Source organism: Bos indicus, chromosome 11, assembly GCF_029378745.1.
Source record: "Bos indicus isolate NIAB-ARS_2022 breed Sahiwal x Tharparkar chromosome 11, NIAB-ARS_B.indTharparkar_mat_pri_1.0, whole genome shotgun sequence".
Taxonomy (NCBI): Eukaryota; Metazoa; Chordata; class Mammalia; order Artiodactyla; family Bovidae; genus Bos; species Bos indicus.
Window position 1 is genome coordinate 68,269,762 of NC_091770.1, and position 27,050 is coordinate 68,296,811.

At 39.3% G+C, this 27,050-nt stretch overlaps 1 protein-coding gene across 1 annotated transcript; it reads right to left on the bottom strand.

Moving 5' to 3' along the window:
• Positions 1-115: 115 nt before the first annotated feature.
• C11H2orf42 (chromosome 11 C2orf42 homolog) lies at positions 116-26,527 on the bottom strand. Its single transcript, XM_019970463.2, has 8 exons — positions 25,705-26,527; positions 24,886-24,996; positions 17,458-17,562; positions 16,030-16,134; positions 12,547-12,654; positions 10,616-10,716; positions 9,112-9,274; positions 116-1,942 (listed from the first exon to the last, which is right to left on the bottom strand). The coding sequence occupies exons 1-8, from the start codon at positions 26,525-26,527 to the stop codon at positions 1,734-1,736; spliced, it is 1,725 nt and encodes a 574-aa protein (XP_019826022.2). The 3' UTR covers positions 116-1,733.
• Between the last annotated feature and the right edge of the window lie 523 nt (positions 26,528-27,050).

A 27,050-nucleotide genomic window follows, 5' to 3' on the forward strand; every position in this document is an offset into this window, starting at 1 on the left:
ATAGACCCGTCTCCCACCTCAATTAGGTCCATCACACCTTTCTTTGGGGACTTTGGACTTTGTACTTTCGAGCTGAGCAGAGCAGTCAGTCCTGCTCTAGAGCGGAAGTGATAGCCATAGTTCCAGGTGCATTTATTGTTGTTCAGTCACTAAGTCTTTTCCGACCCTTTGTGACCCCATGGGCTGCAGCACACCAGGCTCCCCTGTCTCACCATCTCCTGGAGTTTGCTGAAATTCATGTCCATTGACTTGGTGATGCTATCTTAGCATCTAATCCTCTGCCACCCCTTTCTCCTTTTGCCTTCAGTCTTTCCCAGCATCAAAGTCTTTTCCAATGAGCTGGCTCTTCACATCAGGTGGCCAAAGTATTGCAGCTCCAGCTTCAGCATCAGTACTTCCAATGAATATTCAGGATTGATTTCCTTTAGGATTGAATGATTTGATCTCTTTGCTGTCCAGGATGTGTTAGGAGCCAGATATCCTACCAGAAGGAGCTGCACTGTGTTGATAGTAATGAAGCCTCAGGAGAGGTAGAGATGGGTCAGATGGACCCTGGCTGCAGGGGTTCTGAGGCCTAACCACACCCCCGCTCCACCCAAGGATAGTTGTCTAGCCCTATTTTAGTGTTCATGAACCAGTCATTCATTCCTGTTTTTGCCTGAGCTGGTTAGAGTTGGCTTTTTGTTATGTGCAATCAAAAATGCCTACCTACACACTTCTCTTGTCTTCCAAAGATAATGAATTATGAAGAATTTATAATTATAAAGCAATATGATAAAGTGGAAAGAACATGCACTTTGGAATAAAATGAAACATTTTTAATGCTATTTCCAGTAAGATACTTAATCTCAGAGAGACTGTGTAACTTTATAAAAGGAGTGGTGGCTAAATTCAAATAATGATGAGGACTAAATGAGAAAAATGATTAAGTGAGATTATAAATGAAAATGCCTGGGATGTAACAGGCAAATAGGAAATGTTCCATTCTCTTCTTTTCTCCTTAAAGGCAGGCTTCTATTCTGTGACTTTCAGTATCTCCATTCTGTGATCAGTGAATTAAAAAATAGAAACTGAATCTTACCACCTGTTAAGCTTTTTGGAGAGTAATGAAGGAAATAAAAATGAAGTGAACAAGCAATTACAAGCATTAGTTTGAAACGTCAATCAATATTGCCTTGACACCTGAATCTCTTTTTCCTAGTTCACTATCACCTAAATCTCCCAAAAGGTTTATACTTTTATAATTAGGCCAATACAAGATATAATTTATAAAAACTAGTGACACTGTGCTTTATTTGAGAAGAAAATAAAAGGATATGATTGGAACTCTGTCAGGATGATCTTCAACATTTTGCCCTAACCAAGGTATTATTAATTTTCCAACATGTTAGTATAAGGTGGAGTGCTGCTGACTTCTTAGAGAATTAGGAAGAGGTTGAAACAAACTCTAAAGGTGAGTCCTTCAGGAAGATAAGTGAGCTGGTTTTGTTTCTTTAAAAACTCTACCTAGGAATATCATCCAAGTTAAATGTAGACTATACAGAGCAGCACCAAAAGGGCTATTTACAAGAAGAGTTTTTCTTCAAAAGAATTCACTTGAATGCACTGAGAAACTGCATCTTAGCTAAAAGTAGTTCACTAAGGAACAGAGCCATCTAAGTGTCTAACTAGTATTTAAAGTTGTCAAAGGGTGGGGATGTGCAAATTTAGCAGCAAAAGACTCTTGTTTTGCTTCAAGGAAAAGTGATGGTGGTCAGCGGGGCCAGTTCCAAGGGCTGGTCCAAGGGGGGCCGCTGGTCTTGGTACTCTGCCACATGCCCGTTGCGGTGGTGCCCATACTCAAACTTGATTCGAAGCTCACCAATCTTGGATTGGGGAAGAATATCTGGGATCCACTCAATGATGAAAGGTGTTGGCTCCTTTTGATCTGGGGAAGTGTTGCCTGAAGATAAAAAAGAAAAGAAAAAAGAATTGATTAGTACAATTCCAAAATAAATTTTCACAAATTTTAAAAAGAAAAAGAAGTTAAAAAAAAAAAAAAAAAAACTATATGAGAAGGAAAAAAGGTGGGGGGTGGGCAACAAGAATAATCAAGGCAAGCGAAAAGTGATTACTGCTCTATCTATCCAAAATAAAATTTCAGGGAACTGTCTGGCATTCTCAAATAAAATAACACCCAGCCTGGATGAAAATAGGGCCAAAAGAATCATAAGGAGAGGCCAGGCTAAGAGGGAAAGACAGCTGGATGAGATGAAAAGGGAGACTAGCAAGAAAAGGTCAAGTTTCAAGGAAACCAGAAAGAAACAGAATTAAAATCCAAATGGTTCTAAAATATATTACAAATCCATAATAACCACAAGAGAGTTGTAATGGCATATATCTAGACAGAGGAAAAGAACAAAACAGAAAGATCCAAAATGGATACAAAAAGAAGAGGAATTTAAGATAAGGCCAAAGTGGTATTTTCAATTAGTGTAAGAAATACAAGTAAGTGTTTCTTACAACAAACGGGGTGCATCAACTACATAATTATCTGGAAGAAACTAAAAGATGACAGAATCTTACTTCATAACTTACATCAAGATAAAGTCCAGAATATTAAAGATTTAAATGTGAAAAACTCAGATTAAAGAATGCTCTTGAATAAATATAAAGTACTAGCAGAATTAAAAATAAGCATATGGTATCACCTCTAAAACATGGAGACAATAAACATAGAAGACATAGTCCATTTAGCAAAAAACAGAAAAAACAAAAAGACAGGGGGTTTTCCTGGTGGCTCAGTGGTAAAGATTCTGTCTGTCAGTGCTGGGAACACGGGTTCAGTCCCTGATCTGGGAAGATCCCCCGTGCTGAGGACCAACAAAGCCCATGAGCCGTAACTACTGGGCCTGTGCTCTGAGCCAGGGAGCCGCAACTACGGAAGCCTGTGCGCCCTACTGCTCATGTTCCACAACAAGAGAAGCCACGGCAGAGAGAAGTCTGCACAGGGCAACTGGGAGTAGCCCCTGCTTGCTGCAAGTAGAGAAAGCCTGCACCGCAAAGAAGACCCAGCGCAGCCAAAAATATTCAGTAATAATAATAAAAAACAAGAAGACAGAAGGCCAACTATATTAATTATGGTAAAGGGGATATATTAAAATCAGAGAAAAAAATAAATAAAATACTGATAAGAGTTTCAACAAGAACAAAGTGTCACAAAAAAGTTAAAAGGATGGCAATCATCAGAAAAATGTAAAACAAAAGAAAGCTGGTGTCACTGTTGTAATACTGAATACAGACAAATTAAAGGCAAATGTTATTTTTAAATTGATGAACTGTTGCTATAGGCTGAATCTATATTCTCTAAAATTTCTCCCTAATATTATTGTATCCTCCCAAAATTTATAAATTGAAAACCTAATTCCCAATGTAACAGTACTTGGAGGCGGGGCCTTTGGGAGGTGATTAGGTCATGAGGGAAGAGCCCTGATGAGTGACATTGAATGCCCTTATTTAAGACCCCAGAGACATCTATGCTCTTTCCAAAATGTGAGGACACAGAGAGAAGCCTGCTGATGGCTATCTTTGAACCAGGATGCAGGCCCTCATCAGACATCGAATCTGTAGGAACCTTGGACTTCCCACCCTGCAGAACTGTGAGAAATAAATCTCTGTTAAGTCACCTAGTTTACAGTATTCTGTTAGAGCAGTCCAAAGGGACTAAGATAATATATTTACATTGACATCTATCAATAACTCTGCTGCTGCTGCTGCTAAGTCACTTTAGTTGTGTCCGACTCTGTGCGACCCCGTAGACGGCAGCCCACCAGGCTCCCCCGTCCCTGGGATTCTCCAGGCAAGAACACTGGAGTGGGTTACCATTTCCTTCTCCAGTGTGTGAAAGTGAAAAGTGAAAGTGAAGTCACTCAGTCATGTCCGACCCTCAGCGACCCCATGGACTGCAGCCTACCAGGCTCCTCTATCCATGGGATTTTCCAGGCAAGAGTACTGGAGTGGGGTGCCATTGCCTTCTCCGGTCAATAACTCTAATGTACCAAAAAACATTGCATTACAATACTTAAAGGCTTTTGCAATATCAGAAGGCATGTAGAGAAACAAAACTGTAGTAGTAAATTGTATTACAACTCTGCTATCTAAGTTTTATAAATCTTAAAGCTATACAAAATTTTATATTGGATAAATAATACGTTTGCTAGCACAAATTCATATCATACATTAGGTTAGTGAGAAAATATTTTTAAATTCCTTAAAAAAACTGAAAAGGCACATCTTCTGAACTCAAAATAATAAAAGTAGGAATGGATACTTAAGAATATAGAAATCAAAAGCCTCAACCAAATAGAAATTTTAAATACAAAGTATTGGGAACACAGAAACTAAACTACGATTATAGACTATTTAGATATTAATAAGAAGAACCTTAAATGTTCCTATTATCAAACATGAATTTTAAAAGTTAACTGATAACTCCAAAAGGTATAAAAATTAAAAAGTTCCAAGAAAATGTTAGAAAAAGTTTTTAAAGAGTTCAGAAAGTTTAACAGACAAAAGTGGAAAATAGTTCAAAACACACAAATCATTTTCTATATAACTACTACCAAGACCCAAAAAAGATAGCCTCCAAAAAAGAAATTGTAGGCAATTAATAACCCTCTTTATGAAAGTGAAAGAGGAAAGTGAAAAAGTTGGCTTAAAGCTCAACATTAAGAAAACTAAGATTGTGGTATCTGGTCCCATCACTTCATGGGAAATAGATGGGGAAACAGTGTCAGACTTTATTTTTCTGGGCTCAAAATCACTGCAGATGGTGACTGCAGCCATGAAATTAAAAGATGCTTACTTCTTGGAAGGAAAGTTATGACCAACCTAGATAGCATATTCAAAAGCAGAGATACTACTTTGCCAACAAAGGTCCATCTAGTCAAGGCTATGGTTTTTCCAGTAGTCATGTATGGATGTGAGAGTTGGACTGTGAAGAAAGCTGAGCGCTGAAGAATTGATGCTTTTGAACTGCGGTGTTGGAGAAGACTCTTTAGAGTCCCTTGGACTACAAGGAGATCCAACCAGTCCATCCTAAAGGAGATCAGTCCTAGGTGTTTATTGGAAGGACTGATGCTGAAGCTGTTTGAAACTCCAGTACTTTGGCCACCTGATGAGAAGAGCTGACTCATTGGAAAAGACCCTGATGCTGGGAAAGATTGAGGGCAGGAGGAGAAGGGGACGACAGAAGATGAGATGGTTGGATGGCATCACTGACTCAATGGACATGGGTTTGGGTGGACTCCGGGAGTTGGTGATGGACAGGGAGGCCTGGCGTACTGTGGTTCATGGGGTCGCAGAGTCAGACACGGCTGAGAGAATGGACTGAACTGAACTGAATACTTATGAATAGATAATAAAAAATCCTAAATAAAGTATTAGCAAATAGAATCTACATATATATTAAAAGAAAAAAGACCACATAGGATTTATTCCAGAAATGTAAGATTATTTCAATATTAGAAATTGATTCCTAAAATTCATATTGGACATCAACTGTACTTAAATTTCATTGCACTTGGGTCAGTAGAATTTATCTTTAGAGGTTTCTCAAAAGATGGTAAAAGGTATTTAAAAAAATTCAACTCCAGGGAGCTGCCTGGTGGTCTAGTGGTTAGTATTTAGCACTTTCACTGCTATGGCCCAGGTTCAATTCCTGGTTGATGAACTCCTGCAAGCTGTGTGGCAAGGCCAAAATATAAATGAATAAATAAAAATATTTTTTAAAAACTATATTAAAAATAAAATATAGCTCCAAATAAAAATAACTTAATAAACTAAGAATATGATATGCTATTAAAATAAAAAAAATTTATCTGAAATTAATAAACAATAGTTCATTATTTACTAGTGAAACTTAGAGCAGCTTTTCCCAGAAATGTATTCTATATGAAATACTAATGGCATTCCCCTGAAAAGAGTTCACTGGTCAAATAAATTGGGGAAAATTTAAGTTATATAAAGTTCAATACAAATCTTTATTTCAGGATCTTTTTAATATGCAAATTTATAGGATGAGTTACTAGGAGAGATACATTATATTGTAAGACACAACTCACTACTGCCTCCCTACTCCAATTGTAACATTTTCTGAGATCTGAGTGTATCTTACAACTAGGGAAGTTTTCATATGGCAAAATTTCTTTTCCAACCAAAAAAGTTATTACAAAGTTGACTGAACATCTTACATTCAAGGGTCTTCAAATCAAAGAAATACAGTATATAGCATTTTTCAAACTTATCAGATCACGGAACACTTTTTTCAGAGAATATTTATCACTATCTCTTCTTCAAGACAGTTGGAAAATGCTATGCTGGGGGAATTTTACTATAGTAAAAACAATAATTTATAGTACTATAATAAAATGAAAATCACAGCTGCTAGCTTTACTATTATTCATTGTTGCTCTTGAAGTTGTAGGTAATTTAACAAGAAAAAGACAATGGTATAAACATTTGATAAGAAACAAATTTGTCATCATTTTTCAAGTGATATAATTAATTTCCCAAAAACCAACAGGGAAACAACTATCATCACTAATAGGAAGTCATTAAGGACAGCAATTTGATAGTAATTATACCAAAATCTGGAGAAGGGCATGGCAACCCACTCCAGTATTCTTGCCTGGAGAATCCCATGGACAGAGGAGCCTGGCAGGTTACACAGTCTGTGGGGTTGCAAAGAGTCAAACACGACTGAAGTGACTTAGCATGCATGCATACCAAAATCAAAAGCTTCCCATACACTGGCAGTAACCAGTTAGACACATGACAAACATCTTACTCACAAGAGTAGTTAAAAATATATTTCACAGGAGTTTGACAAAATAATTACAAATTCTAAATTTCTCCATGACATAGTTCACTGCCCTGAAAGTGCTTATAGCCTAGTTAGTGGAAAGACAGGTGAGTGAGTACTGACTGGATGGCTAGGACTGAAGGCTCTGACTGCCTGGGGTTGAAGATCAGCTCTACCACTTCACTAGCTGTCTAACTCTGGGCAGGTTACTGTACCTGTCTTCCCCTCGGTTTATTCATCTGTAAATGGGGATCACATTTACAGATGTGATCGGCCCTGAGTAGGCCGATGAGCATTAAGTGAATTAATCTATATAAAGCACTTAAAATAACACCCAGCACAGAGCTCATTAAGTGCATTTTGTTGCAGGTGTCATTATTACTAAAATCCCGCAGTTAAAAATAGACAAAGCAAAAGCAATTCATCAAATACAAATGACTAACTGAAAAACTTACTCATTAATATTTGAGGGTAATGTACATTAAAAGAATGATAGGATATTTTTTGCCTATCAGATCAACAAAGATTAAAAAAGAGAAACTCTTTCATACACTTTAGCAGGAGTAAAGTGTAGAATTAGTACCATCTTTCTGGAGAGCAGTGTGACAAAAAAAATCAAAAGTCCTAAAAATGTAAATAAACTTGGACTCTCCAATTTCACTTTTCTCTTTTTAAATACTTTTATTTATTTCTGATTGCACTGGATCTTCGTTGCTGTGCAAGGGCTTTCTCTAGTTGTGGTGCCTGGGGGCCCCTCTCTAGCTGTGGCGCTCGGGCTTCTCGTTGTTGTGGCTTCTCTTGTTGCAGAGCTCAGGCTCAGTGGTCGTGGCACCCAGTCCAGTCTTAGTTGCTCTGAGGCATGTGGAATCTTCCCAGACCAGGAATCGAACCTGTGTCAGGTTCGATTGGCAGGCGGGTTCTTTTCCACTGTGTTACCAGGGAAGTCCTCCAATTTAACTTTTAAGAATTTATCCCCCAAAATATCCTAAATAAGTTAGGAAATAATTAAGGCCATAAAAGCTTCTTCTAAAAGGAAGTTAATTATAAAAGGAAGCATTGTTTATAATAGCAAAAAGTCTGATATAACTTAAACTCAGGGTTGATCAGAGTGAGATAACTTAATGAATGAATTTTATGCAGCTGTTTAAAAATGTCATATTCACAATAGCCAAAAGATCAAGCAATCCAAGTATCCAGACAGATGAATGGATACACAAAGTGTAGTCTATACATATAATGAAACATTTCTCAGCCTTAGAAAGAAAATTTGACATATGCTACAATGTGGACGAACATTGAAGACATTATGGTACATGAACTAAACCAGTAACAAAAGGACAAAAATTGCATGATTCTAATTTAAGTAGTCAAATTCATACAGACAGAAAGTGGAATAGTAACTAGGGTTGGGGGAGGCAGGAATGCAGATTAGTATTTAGTGGGGACAGTTTCAGTTGAGGAAGATGAAAAACTTTTGGAGACGAATGGTAGGGATGGTTGCATAACAATGCCAAAGCACTTTGTGGCAGAAAAATTTTATGCTTAAAAATGGTTAAAATGTTCAGTTTTATATTATATATGTTTTATAATAATAAAAAAGTCTAAAATAATGTTGAAGACAGACATGGAAAGTTGTTCATGATATATTTTTAAGTGGAAAAAGCTATTTAGATATGATACCATGTTTCAGAAACTCTTTCTATGTACAGAAAAAAAAAAGAGTGTACACCAAAATCTTAATGGTGATGTCATCTATGGTGGGTAGGATTGTGCTGTGTGCTAAGTCACTTCAGTCATGTCCAACTCTTTATGACCCCATGGACAGAGGACCCTGGTGGGCTTTTCCTGCAGCCTTCCAGGCTCCTCTGTCCACAGGATTTTCCAGACAAGAATACTGGAGTGGGTTGCCATTTCCTCCTCCAGGAGATCTTCGCGTCTTCTCTCTTACGTCTCCTGCATTGGCAGGCGGGTTCTTTACCACTAGGGCCACTTGGCAAGCATGGCGGGCGGGATTATCGGTGGTTTTTACTTTTCTTTATGCTCTATAGTGAAATCTATGATTTCTATATAATGAACAGGTATTACTTCTCTACTTTTATTTTAAAAGCAGTGGCTCAAATGAAACAAAACACCTTATCCCATGACTGCCTTTACAAAATGTATGAATGTGTCTTCTTCACTTAAGGGCAAGACCCAAAGTCCAGGACAGCATAATACACACAGGTGACCTTCAGAGGAAGGTCTGCTATTGAAACCACCAATTTACTTACCAACTTTGAGAAAAGTTTTTAGTTCCAAGGGTCGCAGCACTGGTTGCTTTTCTATACGACCGTAGGTTTCTGCTATGCTCTCTACTTCTACTTTAGGACATTTAAACAGCTCATAGGTCCCATCTCGGTTCTGGATAAAACTCCGGGTGATTTCCAAAGGCATCTGGAAATGGAGACAATACCCAGAAAGGTGAGAAAGGAAAACCTTTACAAGTAGACAAACAATGGATGACAGTAGGTTTTATTCATTCTTTCAAGTGCACTCAAGACTTTCCCTTGTATTTTCAAGTAAATTTTTTCAACAATTCTGCCTTTTCTCCTATATATTGTTCATGGCTTTCCCTTTTTTCTACAACTTTAATTTGAATTCCTGCCAAACCCTAGTGAACTGAACCCCTAATACCTTCATGGCTACATAACTGCTGCTGGCAGAGATCTGCTCTAAAGTCACTTTATTCCTTCCTCACTGCTCTGCTGGCAGCAGTCTTCTCCTAAAAACTCTATCGACAACACCTACAGCGCATGTCTTGTGTTTCCACCATCCTTGGCACTGAGTCAGACAACGCCTGAACTGAGTTTTATCTTTGCCACTAAACAGCAGGCTGAGCTTCCCACAGCCTGTTTATCATCTGCAAAACACAGTCCACACCAAGTCATGGCTGTGAGCTGGAATAGGGTGATATAGGTAAGTGATGTGCAACAGACAGAAGCTCGGCAACTTGACTTTACTCTGGGTTGTTTCGGTGCCTCCCTGCGCACCATGTGTTTCTTTCTGTGACATCCTGCATTTAAAGAAGTTCCTCCATTGTCTTTATGTCAGGCTAGGGCTAACATAAGTCTTCCCTAGTGTTCACATGTAAGTTCTACAAACACCAATTTATTATTTTTCTGAACATAACAACGCCTTGCAATCAAGCTAATCTTAATGTATGAAATCACAGGATGTTGAGTTTTCCACAATATTTCATTATCATAGGAAGGGAAAATCCTCAAGTTTTTAGGATCTGCTTGAAAAAAATGTTTAAAAATGTCTAATACTATCCCTGTAAAAAGGAACACAAACTAAGAATCATTTCTCTAATGAGAACTCAACTGCAGTTTGGAGAGGGACACCAAATTGTGCTGGACCTACTGACTTCACAAGTAGCATATCATCTCAAATTATACATATACTTCCCAGGTGCCTGCCAGTTAATCTAGGGCTCACCACAGATAGTAAGGGAGCATTATTTAATTTACAAGAAAAAGCATCCTTGTTTTCTCATCCCAAAGGAAAAGAAAAGAGGATGCTCCAATTGAAAAAAGAATACAACCTCAGGTTCCAGTGAATACCTATTAAAATCAGAGTTGGAACCATAAAGCCACAAATGTTCCTGAATAATCTCTTAGGATGAACAAAAGGAATTCTCTGTAGTGTCCGTAACTCAACGAGCTGGTGCTTCCTGCACTTGCTTCTCTCTCTTCCCCACTCTGCCCTCCCAGTGTTGTAGAAATCAGCTCTTACCTCCGGGGTATCTAAGATTTGTTTAACCTGCAGGATATTCGTGATATGCCAGGTATACTTGGAAAAGGTTCCCAGTGGCAAGGCATCTTTGCGAATAAAAGCTTTAAAGTAAAAACAGGGGACAAAATTAAGTACTGAAAAATAATAGCATTACCTGTGCTCTTTCACTGAATTTGTCATTTTAGTTTCTAGAGAGTTCAGTGAAGTGATATTCGTGCCTTATAGAATTTTGCCCTCTAAAAAAGAAATCCTGGGCTTTCCTGGTAGCTCAGTGGTAAAGAATCTGCCTGCCAATGCAGAAGACCTGGGTTCAATCCCTGGTCCCAGAAGATCCCACATGCTCTGGAGCAACTAAGCCCGTGTGCCACAACTACTGAGCCTATGGTCTAGAGCCTGGGAGCTGCAACTACTGGAGCCCGAGTACTCTAGAGCCCATGGTCAGTAACAAGGGAAGCCACTGCTATGAGAAGCCTGTACAATGTAACTAGAGAGTACACCCCGCTCTCTACAACTAGGGAAAAGCCCACAAGCAGCAAGGAAGATCCAGCACAGCCAAAAGTAAATAAATAAAATTAAAAATAAATCCTATTTTTTCTTTTTTGGCTGTGCTGCATGGCTTGCAGGCTCTTAGTTACCTGACCAGGGATCAAACTCAGGCCCTGGCACTGAAAGCACTGAGTCCTAATCACTGGACCACCAGCGAAATCCCTAAAAAAGGAATTCTAGAAGCAAATCTATGAACAGGGTTTTGGCAAAATGTGGAGAACCAAATGATATGGATTTTTGCTATATGAAGTCTCTGATGCTTCCTTGAGATACTAATTTTGGGCATCTTAGAAACTTCTTTCTTTGTTTCATAAAACTACAGACACAAGACTCTATTATAAAACAGCTTCTTACAACTTTAGATACATCAGAGGTCAAATCAGAGTCCTTAAAATAATTACACAGAGTTTAAACCTTGCTCCTGCAGTTGCCAATCTATTACCCAGCTTCGCGATTATAAAGCAGTTCTACTGAAGGGCCTAAAAACATCTAAGGGATGGGTTAAAATTAATACATTAGACCTCAAGTGTAAACGGGAAGAATCAACATTGTCTCAAACGTTAGAGAGATAAGGTGTAAAGATGGGAGATTTTTATGGCCCTAAACAGAGTGATTCACAGTATGTACCATTTAAAGTGAAAGTGAAAGTGTTAGTTGCTCAGTTGTGTGCAATTCTGTGATCCCGTGGACTGTAGCCTGCCCGGCTGCTCTGTCCATGGAATTCTCCAGAATTCCTATTATATCATCAAATAACAATTTACTGACGAAATAGCTCTGATTTCCAGCTATAGACACTCTTGGGCTATTAGCCCCTGAGCAATTTTTTCTTCCTCCTTTTTCCTCCCTCATTTTACTATACTACCTAATAAGTATCTTGAGATCTCTAGTAGAAAGATATTATATAAAATCAAGAAATAAGTACCAGAATACTGTAATGGTCAAATGTACCAAGCCTGAGAATCACTCCAAAAAGAAAATCTCCCTCTATCAAAAATCAGGAATCGTGAAAAAAAAGTTTTAGTGTTTGACACATACTGTAATATGCTTCTAAGAAGCCAACCCAAATAACAACTGGAGCTTGCAATGCTTTTGTTGAAACTGGCTCATATCTAGAAAATACCCAACTTCTTGGTGGGCACCTTCACTGCCCTTCATTGGTGGTTCTTTCATCAAGTTGTGCTTTCTGAATCTTTCCGTCAACTCTTACTAGAATAAGCATGAGGCCTTCGAAGTGTGATCATTATTCTAAGAGCTGATGGGCTAAGGCTTCATGCTCTGAGCATGTAACTAGAAGACCTAATCCTGAAAATCCTGCACAGTTTTTCCCAAACATAATTCTGTAAGGTCCAGACATCTACAGCTATTCCTAAAGAAACATCTCGTACCTGTGGTAGAGTTGGGAAGCCGTTTCTTCGCGCTGCCGATGGATATTCTCTGTTGCAGGGCATCAAAAAAGGACTGAGGAATGTGGAAAACCAGTGGCTCTGGTTTGCCTACAGGAAATAAGAGGAATTCATTTAAAGAAACATAAGTGGGCTTTCTGGTGTGGAGGGAAAAGTAGAGGAAATGGAACTGATGAGCAGTAATAACTAAAAATACCACCGAGATTTCTTTATACAGAGGCAAAAACGAGCTTTGATGGACCTTTATGAGTCTAGCACTGCACTCGCCCTACTCCTGATCCCTTGCAATTATAACCGATTCTTGTCATCTACCAAAAATAACTTTTCTAGTCCTCAATTTTGTAAACGCCACCACAGCACAGACTTCTCCCTTTAAAGAGGACATGAAATGAGATGAGGACATTGAGGCTGAGTTGAGAAGGTAAACTTGATTCACTCCTGCTCACTCTCCCAGGCACTTGCTGCTTGTGTTCATGCTCTCAGATGGCCAGAACTGTGAGTGCCAGAGACTGCAAAGTTAGTACACTATCCAATAAGCATCAGTCTTCTCTCTGATCTGAAGATAGGAAAACTGTTTGAAAATACTTAACAAACTTCTTTTTAAAAACTTTCAAAACACTAGGTCAACAAAACGTCAACAAAAAATAGTGTTCAGGAGAGAGGCTGAAAAAACTCAGAGTTTTTCTTACTAACTCTGCCCAAGGGTCAAGCTCCAACACAGCAAAAACATCCAGAACCAAGTGGATTAATAGGTAACTTCCATCTCCCTGGATGCAACTTAAAGAGCAGTTCTTAAAGACAGTTCAGATACCTTTTTTGCAATAAAGATCAAATCAAGAAAAATAAAAGGTTTTCTGGAATTTCATATTAAGATTTTACATCCTTTCAATTGATTTTACCTGCTTAATTGAATGTAGAATGTCAATAACAAAACTGTCATTGCTTTTGAGCCACTATAATATTAATATAGGGGCTTCCCTGGTGGCTCAGATTGTAAAGAATCTGCCTGCAACTCTGGAGACCTGGGTTCAATCCCTGGGTTGGGAAGATACCCTGGAGGAGGGAATGGCTGTCACTTCAGTATTCTTACCTGGAGAATTCCATGGACAGAGGAGCCTGGTGGGCTATAGTCCACAGGATCACAAAAAGTCGGACACAACTGAGTGACTAACACACTTTTGAATATTAATATATATGCAGTTGATTTTATTTTTAGCCATGTGGCATGACTTGCAGGATCTTACTTCCCCAACCAGGGATTGAATCTTCGCCCTCAGCAGTGAAAATGTGAAGTCCTAACCACTGGACCACCAGGGAATTCCCGTATAGGCAATTTAGAGAAGTCACTGAAGAAAGGAATTTTAAAGTTTCATCTTGAAATTAGATTACAGGCTACATGTAAAGATCATTACGACTCTAAAAGTGCTAACTCACCAGAACTCAGCTGATGGGATGCTAGGGTTTAGGTTTATAAATTAATCTTGAAAAACCCTTGTAAAAGACACAGAATCACAGTGCTGGAGGGAGCTGATGGTGACTTTGACAAAGGTGGTGGTAACAGAGATGGTGAGAGAGGGTGGTATAAGGAATGGGATGAAAAAGGGCCATAGTTTACAGCTTACATTATTTTCAATGTTCTATTTTATGTTTTGGGAGGTGGGTTAGTAGATATTTATTATATTATTTCAAAAAATATATAAATAAATGAAATTTTAAAAGAAAAGAAAAACAGACTCTCTTTTTAATCTTCCCCAGTTTTGTTTTTTTTTTTTAATGATCTTCTACCTTTGCAGCATGCAAAATCTTTAGTTGCAGCATGTGGGAGCTAGTTCCCTGACCAGGGATCAAACCCAGGCCCCCTGCACTGGGATTGTGTCGTCTTAGCCACTAGACCACCAGGGAAATCCCTAAACTTCCCTAGTTTATTTTGTTTTTCTAAAAGTAACTTCTAAAATTTTATTTCTGGATAAATTTTATTTATTCTGAACCAAGGTATATAAAACTAAGCATGTATTTCAACACCTCCATTCTTGTTCCTTTCTTCACCATGAAGCCACAACTGTTCCAATCCTTTAACTCATCTCCTCCTACTGAGTGTCTGCTGTTGGGCTACTATTCCCTTTGGGGTGCTTTGTATTTAAAATGATATTCATAAAGTTCAACATATTCAGCAAAGAACATCAAAATGTTGTGAGGTTTATAAATAATGCCATGAGGAGTGTTTGAAGACCTGAGATGTATCACTTGGAAAAGAGAAGACCTGTCATGCAGGCCAATGGGTGTGTGTGGTAGCAGGGCCTGTTACTCGAAAATGGGAACAGAAAATTACTCCATGTGGCTGGAGCGAAGACTAAAACCAACAGGAAGTATTATTAGCAAACATTTCCCCTTAGTATGAGGAAGACCTTCCTCACAGCTCTCACTGTCTAACAATGTTAGGAGCTGCCTCAGAAAGGAGTGAACTGCTCACCACTGCACAAAACCTGAAAACCATCCATCAAGGATGCTTTTCAGGCAATGGGCAAGGCCTGGTAGATGGTCCACTTCTGAAATTGCTGAGGTTCTATGAGGCTATCATGATCAACCCGAATGCAGCTTGTGTTCTCCAATCTTCCTTAGCAAACCTGTGCTATGTGCTGTGCTTAGTCGCTCAGCCATGTCTGACTCTTTTCGACCCCATGGACTGTAGCCCACCAGGCTTCTCTGACCAGGCAAGAATAATACTGGAGTGGGTTGCCATGCCCTCCTCCAGAGGATCTTCCCGATCCAGGGATCGAACCCAGGAATCGAACCTGCATTGCAGGTGGATTCTTTACCATCTGAGCCACCAGGGAAGCCCTTAGCATATCCATGTAATTTTATATAATTATCTTAGTCTCACGGACTTCCCTGGTGGCTCAGACGGTAAAGCGTCTGTCTACAATGCAGGAGACCTGGGTTCGATCCCTGGGTAGGGAAGATCCGCTGCAGAAGGAAATGGCAATCCACTCCAGTACTATTGCCTGGAAAATCCCATGGACAGAGGAGCCTGGTAGGCTACAGTCCACGGGGTCACAAAGTGTCAGACACGACTGAGCGACTTCACTTTCACTTTCATCTTAGTCTCACATATTTAGATTTTTTTCCATACTTTTTTCCTCTCATGCTTTAAGTTTGAGGGTTTAGAGTGACCTTCTGAGGCTTGTTATCATCCTCATCAAATACACACCCTAAGACCAAGTCTGTCTATTTTTATTATTATTTGCTGTGGTTTTTCTTTTCCATCACCAAATTCAATTTTGTTGGTCCTGCATTTTAATTATGTGATTATTCCTTTATTTCATTTAGATTTCTACCGTCTTGTGGTCCAGTGACCTCTACACTGAAGCCCAATTACTTTTTTTTTCAAAACAGAGTAGAGCTATACACAATCACTTTAATTTCTCTGACTTTCAGCAACAGTGCAGTTAGATGACCAACACTTACCATCAAACTGATAGTGCATGGTTTGATGGATGCGTTCTGTGACACTGGCCAGCCAGTCTTGGAAGGATAAGGTCACTTGTGCCTCATCTAACAGCTGACCACAGGCTAGGAAAACGAAAAAAAAAACGTCATTAATTTTTATCTTTTCTTACAGAATTTAACAGTTAACTGAACTCTGAAAAAGCTAAGGAGTTTATACTATACAAAAGAGCAACAAGCCGAAATTCAATGACAGTAGGTAAATTAAGTGAACTGGAATACTGCAGGGATTTTCTTTTTAAAAATCCATCTAAAAAAAAAAATCCATCTAGAGAAAGAAAAAAAAAAAGAAATAGGAAGCTCTGAGAGACTAATAGGTTTAAGATTATTAACCACAGAAAGTTTGCAGCCTTTCAACATCAAACTGCAAACTGAAGAATGGTTGGTATAGAGTCATTAATTGACCAGATTCCCGATGAGTGTGTCTATATACTGACCTACCGTTCTATTTCTTCTCCTGAAATGTCTTCACATGTCTGAAGTATATATCCCCTTTTTATAAAGACGTAAAGATGCCAAAACTACTATTCATTTAAAATTAAAATTATCATAGGTAAAAGCATCTAATGATAAGCTGGATGAAAAACTATTTTCTTTTTTCTTTGTATCAAAGTGATACTTCTAATTTGTTTACTTCCTGACCTTCTACAAACATTTGTTCTTAGAATGTGTAAGTTCTTAATTAAAATTGAGATTTGGTCTTGTGCTATTTGCTGACATGACTGAAGCGATTTAGCATGCACACACACACGCACCATCTGCTATTTATATATTTATTGGTCTTGTCTTCAAAACCAGAGTGTGAGCGTAGAGATGACGTCTAATTTTTAATCATCCCGCCAAAGTATATGAGAGTTAAGAAGATGCTGATCCCCAAACATACAGGCTTAACTCTTCTGCACAGAAAAGTGATATATATATATATATATATATATATATATATATATAAGTTATGTTCAAATAAAGTCATTCTGTCTCAAAAATTCAGAATGATATTCCTGTTACTGCCTTTCAGTGTTTTCAAATTTCACTAATTTTGTATTTCTTAACAAATATTTATCATTGTATAACTGTAAAATATGTTTCTTCTTCAGTTTTGAACCACCTATACCAACTACATGTGGGTAATGAGCAACAAAAATAAAATATTCTATAAAATCCATGATGCTAAATCATGTCAGTAATTTTTGTTGCATTTGTTATTTAAAAGACAATTTGTTTGTGAGCTTGTTTTGAGGCAGTGGGAGGGATTGCACAGATCTTGGCCTTGGTGCTTGCTATTGTTTATCTAGGGGGACAACATGCAACATTTCACGTGATTATATTCCCCTGGGCTTATTTAGGATAATTTTCCACCTCTTTACCCTATTCTGAGGAAGGGACACTTACCCTGCCTTTTTAACGAAGAAGCAACCACAGGCTTCTTCAGGCCACTTTTCCTTAGATTACTGCTCACTGTATCTGGAGGTAGCAGGGAACTGTTCGTCTGTGCACCTAAACCACAATCATCATAGTGTTTAACAAGACGTCTGCAGAGTATAAATCAATTCAACGTTAATTTCTGAAGTCTAAAACATATAAAATGCCTGTTAATTTCTACATTAGCTTAGCTTCAGTTTCTAAAAGGAATTAGCATTAGCCTTTATATATAACATTTAAAGTGTCTTACACTCTTTACAGGAAGTTGGTGGGGGGACTAGAAGTGAAAGGAAGAAAATAAATTCACCCTTTGTTCTACGTCTCAGACAATCACTATCAATTTTCTGGTGAAGCAGTGTTCATTTTCTTTTTTATAAATAGTTTATTTTGCTGGTTTTGTGATTTTAAGGACCTGTGATTACATCCGCCTTCATGGATCACTGCCTTGCCGTGGCGAAGGGGCTTGCGTAACTCAATGAAGCTATGAGCATGCCATGCAGGGCCACTGAAGACCAATGGGTCATAGTGGAGAGTTCGGACAAAATGTGTTCCACTGGAGGAGGGAATAGCAAACCATTCCAAGTATTCTTGCTGTGAGGACCCCATGAACTGCACAAAAAGGCAAAAAGATAAGACAACGAAAGATGAGCTCCACCCTCCTTGCTCCCCGCCCCCCCTGAGCTCAGAAAGTGTCCCCTGGGCTAATGGGGAAAAGTGGAGGGCATCACTAATAGCTCCAGAAAGAACGAAGCAGCTGGGCCGAAGCAGAAATGATGCTCGTTGTGGATGTGACTGGTGATGGAAGTAAGTCTGATGCTGTAAAGAACAGTATTGCATAGGAACCTGAAATTTTAGGTCCATGAATCAAGGTAAATTGGATGTGGTCAAGGAGAAGATGGCAACAATGTTGAACATCGACATTTTAGGAATCAGTGAATTAAAATGGATCAGATCAGATCAGATCAGTTGCTGAATCGTGTCCGACTCTTTGCGACCCCATGAATTGCAGCACGCCAGGCCTCCCTGTCCATCACCAACTCCCGGAGTTCACTCAGACTCACGTCCATCGAGTCAGTGATGCCATCCAGCCATCTCATCCTCTGTCGTCCCCTTCTCCTCCTGCCCCCAATCCCTCCCAGCATCAGAGTCTTTTCCAATGAGTCAACTCTTCGCATGAGGTGGCCAAAGTACCGGAGTTTCAGCTTTAGCATCATTCCTTCCAAAGAAATCCCAGGGCTGATCTCCTTCAGAATGGACTGGTTGGATCTCCTTGCAGGCCAAGGGACTCCCAAGAGTCTTCTACAACACCACAGTTCAAAAGCATTAATTCTTCGGTGCTCAGCCTTCTTCACAGTCCAACTCTCACATCCATACATGACCACTGGAAAAACCATAGCATTGACTAGATGGACCTTTGTTGGCAAAGTAATGTCTCTGCTTTTGAATATGCTATCTAGGTTGGTCATAACTGTCCTTCCAAGGAGTAAACGTCTTTTAATTTCATGGCTGCAGTCACCATCTGCAGTGATTTTGGAGCCCCAAAAAGTAAAGTCTGACACTGTTTCCACTGTTTCCCCATCTATTTCTCATGAAGTGATGGGACCAGATGCCATGATCTTTGTTTATGTTGAGCTTTAAGCCAACTTTTTCACTCTCCACTTCCACTTTCATCCAGAGGCTTTTTAGTTCGTCTTCACTTTCTGCCATAAGGGTGGTGTCATCTGCATATCTGAGGTGATTGATACTTCTCCTGGCAATCTTGATTCCAGCTTATGCTTCTTCCAGTCCAGCATTTCTCATGATGTACTCTGCATAGAAGTTAAATAAGCAGGGTGACAATATACAGCCTTGACGTACTCCTTTTCCTATTTGGAACCAGTCTTTTGTTCCATGTCCAGTTCTAACTGTTGCTTCCTGACCTGCATACAAATTTCTCAAGAGGCAGATCAGGTGGTCTGGTATTCCCATCTCTTTCAGAATTTTCCACAGTTTATTGTGATCCATACAGTCATAGGCTTTGGCATAGTCAATAAAGCAGAAATAGATGTTTTTGTGGAACTCTCCTGCTTTTTCGATGATCCAGTGGATGTTGGCAATTTGATCTCTGGTTCCTCTGCCTTTTCTAAAACCAGCTTGAACATCAGGAAGTTCACGGTTCACATATTGCTGAAGCCTGGCTTGGAGAATTTTGAGCATTACTTTACTAGCGTGTGAGATGAGTGCAATTGTGCGGTAGTTTGAGCATTCTTTGGCATTGCCTTTCTTTGGGATTGGGATGAAAACTGACCTTTTCCAGTCCTGTGGCCACTGCTGAGTTTTCCAAATTTGCTGGCATATTGAGTGCAGCACTTTCACAGCATTATCTTTCAGGATTTGGAATAGCTCAACTGGAATTCTATCACCTCCACTAGCTTTGTTCGTAGTGATGCTTTCTAAGGCCCACTTGACTTCACATTCCAGGGTGTCTGGTTCTAGGTCAGTGATCACACCATTGTGATTATCTGGGTCTGAAGATCTTTTTTGTACAGTTCTTCTATGTATTCTTGCCATCTCTTCTTAATACCTTGTGCTTCTGTTAGGTCCATACCATTTCTGGCCTTTATCGAGCCCATCTTTGCATGAAATGTTCCTTTGGTATCTCTAATTTTCTTGAAGAGATGTCTAGTCTTTCCCATTCTGTTGTTTTCCTCTATTTCTTTGCATTGATGGCTGAAGAAGGCTTTCTTATCTCTTCTCGATTCTTTGGAACTCTGCATTCAGATGTTTATATCTTTCCTTTTCTCCTTTGCTTTTTGCTTCTCTTCTTTTCACAGCTATTTGTAAGGCCTCCCCAGACAGCCATTTTGCTTTTTCGCATTTCTTTTCCACGGGGATGGTCTTGATCCCTGTCTCCTGTACAATGTCATGAACCTCATTCCATAGTTCAACAGGCAGTCTATCTATCAGATCTAGGCCCTTAAATCTATTTCTCACTTCCACTGTATAATCATAAGGGATTTGATTTAGGTCATACCTGAATGGTCTCAGATGACCATTATATCTACTACTGTGGGCAAGAATCCCATAGAAGAAATGCAGTAGCCCCCATAATCAACAAAACTGTCTGAAATGCAGTACTTGGGTGCAGTCTCACAAACTACGGAAGTATCTTGGTTCATTTCCAAAGCAAACCATTTAATATCACAGTAATCCAATTCTATACCACAACCACTGACAGTGAAGAAGCTAAAGTTGACCAGTTCTATGAAGACTTATAAGACCTTCTAGAACTAACACCAAAAAAAAAAGATGTCCTATTCATCATAGGGGATTGGTATGCAAAAATAGGAGGTCAAGAGATACCTGCAGTAACAGGCAAGTTTGGCCTTGGGAGTACAAAATGAAGCAAGGCAAAGGCTAACAGAATTCTGCCAAGAGAATGCATTGGTCACAGCAAACACCCTTTTCTTACAACACACAGATAACTTTACACATGGACATCACCAGATGGTCAATACTGAAATCAGATTGATCACATTATTTGCAGCTGAAGATGGAGAAGCTCTATACAGTCAGCAAAAACAAGACCTGGAGCTGAATGTGGCTCAAATCATCAGCTCCTTATAGCAAAATTCAGGCTTAAACTAGAGAGAGCAGAGAAAACCACTAGGCCATGCAGGTACAACCTAAATCAAATTTCCTGTAATTATACAGTGGAGGTGATGAATAGATTCAAGAGATTAGTTCTGGTAAACAGAGTGCCTGAAGAACTATGGATGGAAGTTTGTAATATTGTATAGGAGGCATGGACCAAAACCATCTGCAAGAAAAAGAAATGCAAAAAGGCAAAGTGGTTGTCTGAGGAGGCCTTACAAATAGCTGAGGAAAGAAGAGAAGCGACAAGCAAGGGAGAGAGGGAAAGGTATACCCAACTGAATGCAGAGTTCCAGAGAACAGCAAGGAGAAACAAGAAGTGAAAGTGAAAGTTACGCAGTCGAGTCTGACTCTTTGTGACCCCATGGACTATACAGTCCATGGGATTCTCCAGGCCAGAATACTGGAGTGGGTAGCCTTTCCCTTCTTCAGGGGATCTTCCCAACTCAGGGAGCAAACCCAGGTCTCCTGCATTGCAGGCAGATTCTTTAGCAACTGAGCTACAAGGGAAGCCCAAAAATATTGGAGTGAGTAGCCTTTCCCTTCTCCAGCAGATCTTCCTGACCCAGGAATCGAACCAGGGTCTCCTGCATTGCACACTATTCTTTACCAGCTGAGCTATCAGGGAAGCACACAGAGAAACAAGAAGGCCTTCAATGAACAATGCAAAGAAATAGAGGAAAACAACAGAATGGGAAAAGACTTGAGATCTCTTCAAGAAAATTAGAGATATCAAAGGAACATTTCCTGTAAAGATGGGCATAACAAAGGACAAAAACGGTATGGACCTAATAGAAGCAGAAGAGATCAAGAAAAGATGGCAAGAATACACAGAACAACTGTATAAAAAAGATTTTATTGACCCAGATAACCACGATGGTGTGGTCACTCACCTAGAGCCAGACATCCCAGAGTGTGCAGTCAAGTGGGCCTTAGGAAGCACTGCTGCCAATAAAACTAGTGGAGGTCATGGAATTTTAGCACAGCTATTTAAAATCCTGAAACATGATGCTATTAAAGTGCTGCACTCAATATGTCAGCAAATTTGGAAAACTTAGCGGTGGCCACAGGACTGGAAAAGGCCAATTTTCATCCCAGTACCAAATAAGGGCAGTACTAAAGAATGTTCAAGCTACCAGACAATTGCACTTACTTCCCATGCTAGTAAGGTTATGCTCAAAATCCTTCAAGCTAGGCTTCAGCAGTACTTGAATCGAGAACTTCCAGATGTACAAGCTGGGTTTGGACAAAGCAGAGGAACCAGAGATCAAATTGCCAACATTCGCTGGATCATAGAGAAAGTAAAGGAATTCTAGAAAAACATCTTCTTCTGCTTCATTGACTACACTAAAGCCTTTGACTGTATAGATCATAACAAACTGTAGAAAGCCCTTAAAGAGATGGGTATACCAGACCACCTTACCTGCCTCCTGAAAAACCTGTATGTGAGTCAAGAGCAACAGTTAGAACCTTACATGGAACAACCGAATGGTTCAAAATTGAGAAAGGAGTACAACAAGGCTGTATAGTGTCACTGTGTTTATTGAACTTATATGCAGAGCACATCATGAAAATGCAGGGCTGGATGAGTTGCTAGGAGAAATATCAACAACCTCAGATATACAGATGATACCAACCTAATGGTAGAAAGTGAAGAGGAACTAAAGAGCCTCTTGATGAGGGTGAAAGAGGAAAGTGAAAAAGCCGGCTTAAAACTCAGTACTGGAAAAATGAAGATCAGGGAATCTGGTCCCATCACTTCATGGCAAACTGAAGGGGAAACAGAGGAAGCAGTGACAGATTTCCTCTTCTTGGGCTCCAAAATTACTGTGGATGGTGACTGTAGCCATGAAATCAGAAGATGACTGCTTCTGGGAAGGAAAGCTATGACAAACCTAGACAGTGTGTTAAAAGCAAAGACATCACTTTGCTGACAAATGTCCACATAGTCATGGCTATAGTCTTTCCAGTAGTTATGTACAGATGTGAGAGTTGGACCAGAAAGAAGGCTGAGTGCCAAAGAATTGATGCTTTCAAAACTGTGGTGCTGGAGAAGACTCTTGAGAGTCCCTTGGACAACAAGGAGATCAAATCAGTCCATCCTAAAGGAAATCAACCCTGAATACTCATTGGAAGGACAGATGCTGAAGCTGAAGCTCTAATACTTTGGCCACCTGACATGAACAGTGGACTCATTGGAAAAGACCCTAATGCTGAGAAAGATTGAAGGCAGAAGCAGAAGAGGGTGACAGATGATGAGAAGGCTGGATGGCATCACCAATTCAATGGACATGAACTTGGGGAAACTCCAAGAGAAGGTGATGGACAAGGAGGCCTGGCAAGCTGCAGTCCATGGGGTCGCAAAGAGTCGAACAACAACAACAAAAATTATACCAGGATTACCAGATTTAGCAAAAACAAATTTTTTAATTTCAAATAATTTTTTATTATAAATGTGTCCCAAAAATTACATGGAAATACTTACACCCAAAAAATTATTCACTGTTTGTATGAAATTCAAATTGAATTGAGTATTCTGTACTTTATCTGGCTACCTGAGTGATCTAACACTTCTACAAACTCCTTACAGTCAATTTTAATGGCTGCCTGGCATTCTCTCAAGTGGTTTGTTTAACTATGCCCAGTGGTTTGGCCCCTTAGTTGCTTCTAATTTTTCATTACCATAAACAAATACCCAATGAGCATCTCTGGACAAAATGTTTTTCCTATATCAAGGATTATTTCCTTTAAAAAAGATTATTTAAAAGTAGAATTACTGAATTACAGGGTATACATTTTTTTTTTTAATTTCAAGTTTTCTGGGGAAAGACTCATAAGTAAACATTTAACCACAATCTCTGCTCTATATTGCTGCCAGAATTCTCTCTCAAAAACACAGAAATAACCAAGTCGCTGTCTCTCCATCTTTCTCCAGCGTCCCAGCACCTAAACCACACACAACCACTTGACCCGCCTCCAGTAATACTCCCTCTGTGGACAGGAACATTTTTCAAGGTTCTTAACAAATACTGCAAACTACTTTTACAAATGACTAAAGCAACTTACCCTACATTAGCCATGCTGAAGAGACCAATTTGCCTGTGGTCTCATCACGTAAAAAAAAAAAACTTTGCCAACTTGGTATCCAAAAGTATCTTGTTTTAATTTTGTTTTTATAAAACATTTGCATTTCTCTCTTCACTAGTGAGTCTGGAGTTTGGTCCACATGTGCAGACCAGGTAATATTTTCCTTTCATTCAGAGTCTAGGTCTTTTAACACTTATCAACTATGCCACTTTAGCATTTTCACATTGATTTATATGAGTCCTTAACTGACACTGATATATTTGAATTAAAAAAGAAAAAAAATACACATATAATGCCGCCTACTGAAAATGCAGAAAACAAAGTATATTTCTAAATTATCATGGAAAATATAATTAAACACTATCACAAATTTTTAAACAGACATCTATCAATGAAAACTTTGTAAGTCTATCCTAAGGCAGATTAAGGTGTAAAACTAGTCTGAAATGATTCAGGGATGAACAAACATATCAATAATACAAGCAGAGTTTGAGTGGATCTTATACTTGGCCAACAGAACCAACTCTTAGCTTGACAAAGAATTATCAATAAGGGTAAAACTTTTTTTAGACAACAACAACATTACCTCTTGTATTTGCTGAGATTCAGTGAAACATATAAAACACAGTAAAACAATATCTAAAGGTCACACCACCAACAAACGAAACAGCTTCTCACCAGATACTTCCTCCTTTTTCCTCTTCTTTGGCTTAGAGGCGGTAGACTCACAAGCTGATACTGGTGATTCTGAATGGCAACCTAACTGGGGCACAATAACCTCCTTTAGACCTAAAATAAAACAAATTTCTGAATTATTAATACTATCCATGAATAACTATGGGTCCCAACCTAGAGAAAAATTAATTTCTAAAAAATCCAAATCCCCAAAACAAATTACAGCATGACTGCCTGCTTAAATCAGTTCGTTTAAAGAACTCCCCAAACATACGTTCTTGTTCATGGGCCATTAATATGATAAAAGGCTCTACAGAGAAATGTAAAACAAAAAATTTGGGAGTTGCTGCAAGCTAAAGATCGTTCAGAAATGAAAATAAAAGCACAAGATAAAAATGTTAAAAACAACGTTAAGTCTTGATGTAGAAACTTTAAAAGATTTTTTGAGTAAGGTACTAGTTTTCCCCATCTTCAAAGATAAGAAACAAGCAAGTGAGACAAAATAGAAGGTACTTTTTGTTTTTTCTTTGTTTTTACTAACATAGGGCACCTGTAGAAAAGTAAAAAAATCAAAGCAAAGCTAACTTTGCTTGATTCATTGACTCAGTGAAAATGCCCAAGTTTCATTATTGTTAATTTCAACCAACCAACCAACCTTCATGCAAGTGTGCTGACTGGAATTAAAAGAAGGAATGCTTTTCTTTGGATTTATCTAGCAACTGCTTCTGAAGGTTGCTAGGACAATCTCCAAATGCCATCAGTGGGACTCTTTCATCGCCGTTTTAGAAAAACAAGAGTAAATGTGTCAACCACACCACCTACCGCTGGAATCAAAGTTTAGGAAGTCTGAGAATTCCTGAGCCAATGTCTCGTCACTGGCAAAGGCACAGATGCAAGCAAAGAAATGAATGCATCTCTGGACCGCCTCATCCTTGGAAGCATTCGACTTGTGTGACTTTAGAGTCTGGCAGGAGCAGAAGAAACGGCGTTCAGGCAAGCTTTTGGCACCAATTTTCTGCACAAAGGATGTATGTAAATACCCCAAACTATGCTTCTGGCTTGCTTTGCATTTCACCACCAGAATGTTTTTAGTAATCCTCTGTACAAGGGGACCTGTGGGTTCCGTGGCCAACTGCCAGATGGTTTGCTTGGTTTCTGGGGAGGCCTGCATGGCATTCAGGACCGAGCTCTTTAGAGTCAGAGGGGTGGCCTCTGCCTGGCAGTTCACTGCCAGCTTGATGTGCTGGCACTGGTTCTCCACAACGCCCTGGGTGGCAGCTTTCAGGCATGAGGGAACATAACACCGGCCAGAGCTCAGCTGAGTGATGATGGTCCCGTCCACCGTCTGGATGGTCGTCTCTGAAACACCTAGCTCCACAAAGCATCGGTAATCGGGGCCCCGGTCTCTTTGCCGCACTGAGTAGACTTGCAGATCGGAGCCTGTGATGATTTTGACAGCTTCAACACTAGGCTGCTTCCGGGCACCGTACCGGAAAATGGTCCCACATGTCTTGTTCTTACAGCTCAGTCCCCGGGTTCCATTGTATGTGCCACATCGGGGACACTTTCTGATCCCCCTCAATGTGGCCTTCCCCAAATCAGATAAGAAAGCTGGAACTTTGGTCCTTAGAGAGTTTGGTTCCATTTTTCACAGGTTCTAGAAAGGACAATAAGCTCATCAGCCCGAGTATACATGTACAAACACACACACACAGTTAAAATCACTTACAATATGTAGTACAGAAAAGTAAAATGAAAAGAAGCTATCCACTGTAGAAGCTATCAAACTGTACCCTCAAAGAAAACATCCATTTAAACCCTCAAATAAAATAAAAGTGTAGGAAACTTTGCATTTTGCATCTCTCTAGTTTTAAGGCCTAATGTAATAACTGAAATATTTCTCAAGATTCAGTCTTGTTTTATACAACAAGCTAGGTTAACCTAATCTTTTTTTGATCACACCAAGGGATCAATGGCAGTGGAAGCACAGAGCCCTAACCACTGGACTGCCAAGGAATTCCCTAGTTAACCTGATTTCAACATGCACAGATGTTTGACTTGAGCAACTGGATGAGTTCTTTCTCTTTCACCATTCCCCACAAAACTCAGACCAATCTTACCTGTATCAATTGCCAGAGTATCCAGAAAACAGTATAACCTGAATTCGT

Excerpts from the sequence above, each read along its gene's own strand:
- C11H2orf42 (XM_019970463.2), bottom strand. The coding sequence starts at position 26,527 with ATGGAACCAAACTCTCTAAGGACCAAAGTTCCAGCTTTCTTATCTGAT. Across the intron at positions 24,997-25,704 it reads CCTAAACTTTGATTCCAGCG|GTCTAAAGGAGGTTATTGTG; the intron begins GTAGGTGGTGTG and ends GTTTTATTTTAG. Across the intron at positions 1,943-9,111 it reads AAAAACTTTTCTCAAAGTTG|GCAACACTTCCCCAGATCAA; the intron begins GTAAGTAAATTG and ends TTTTATCTTCAG.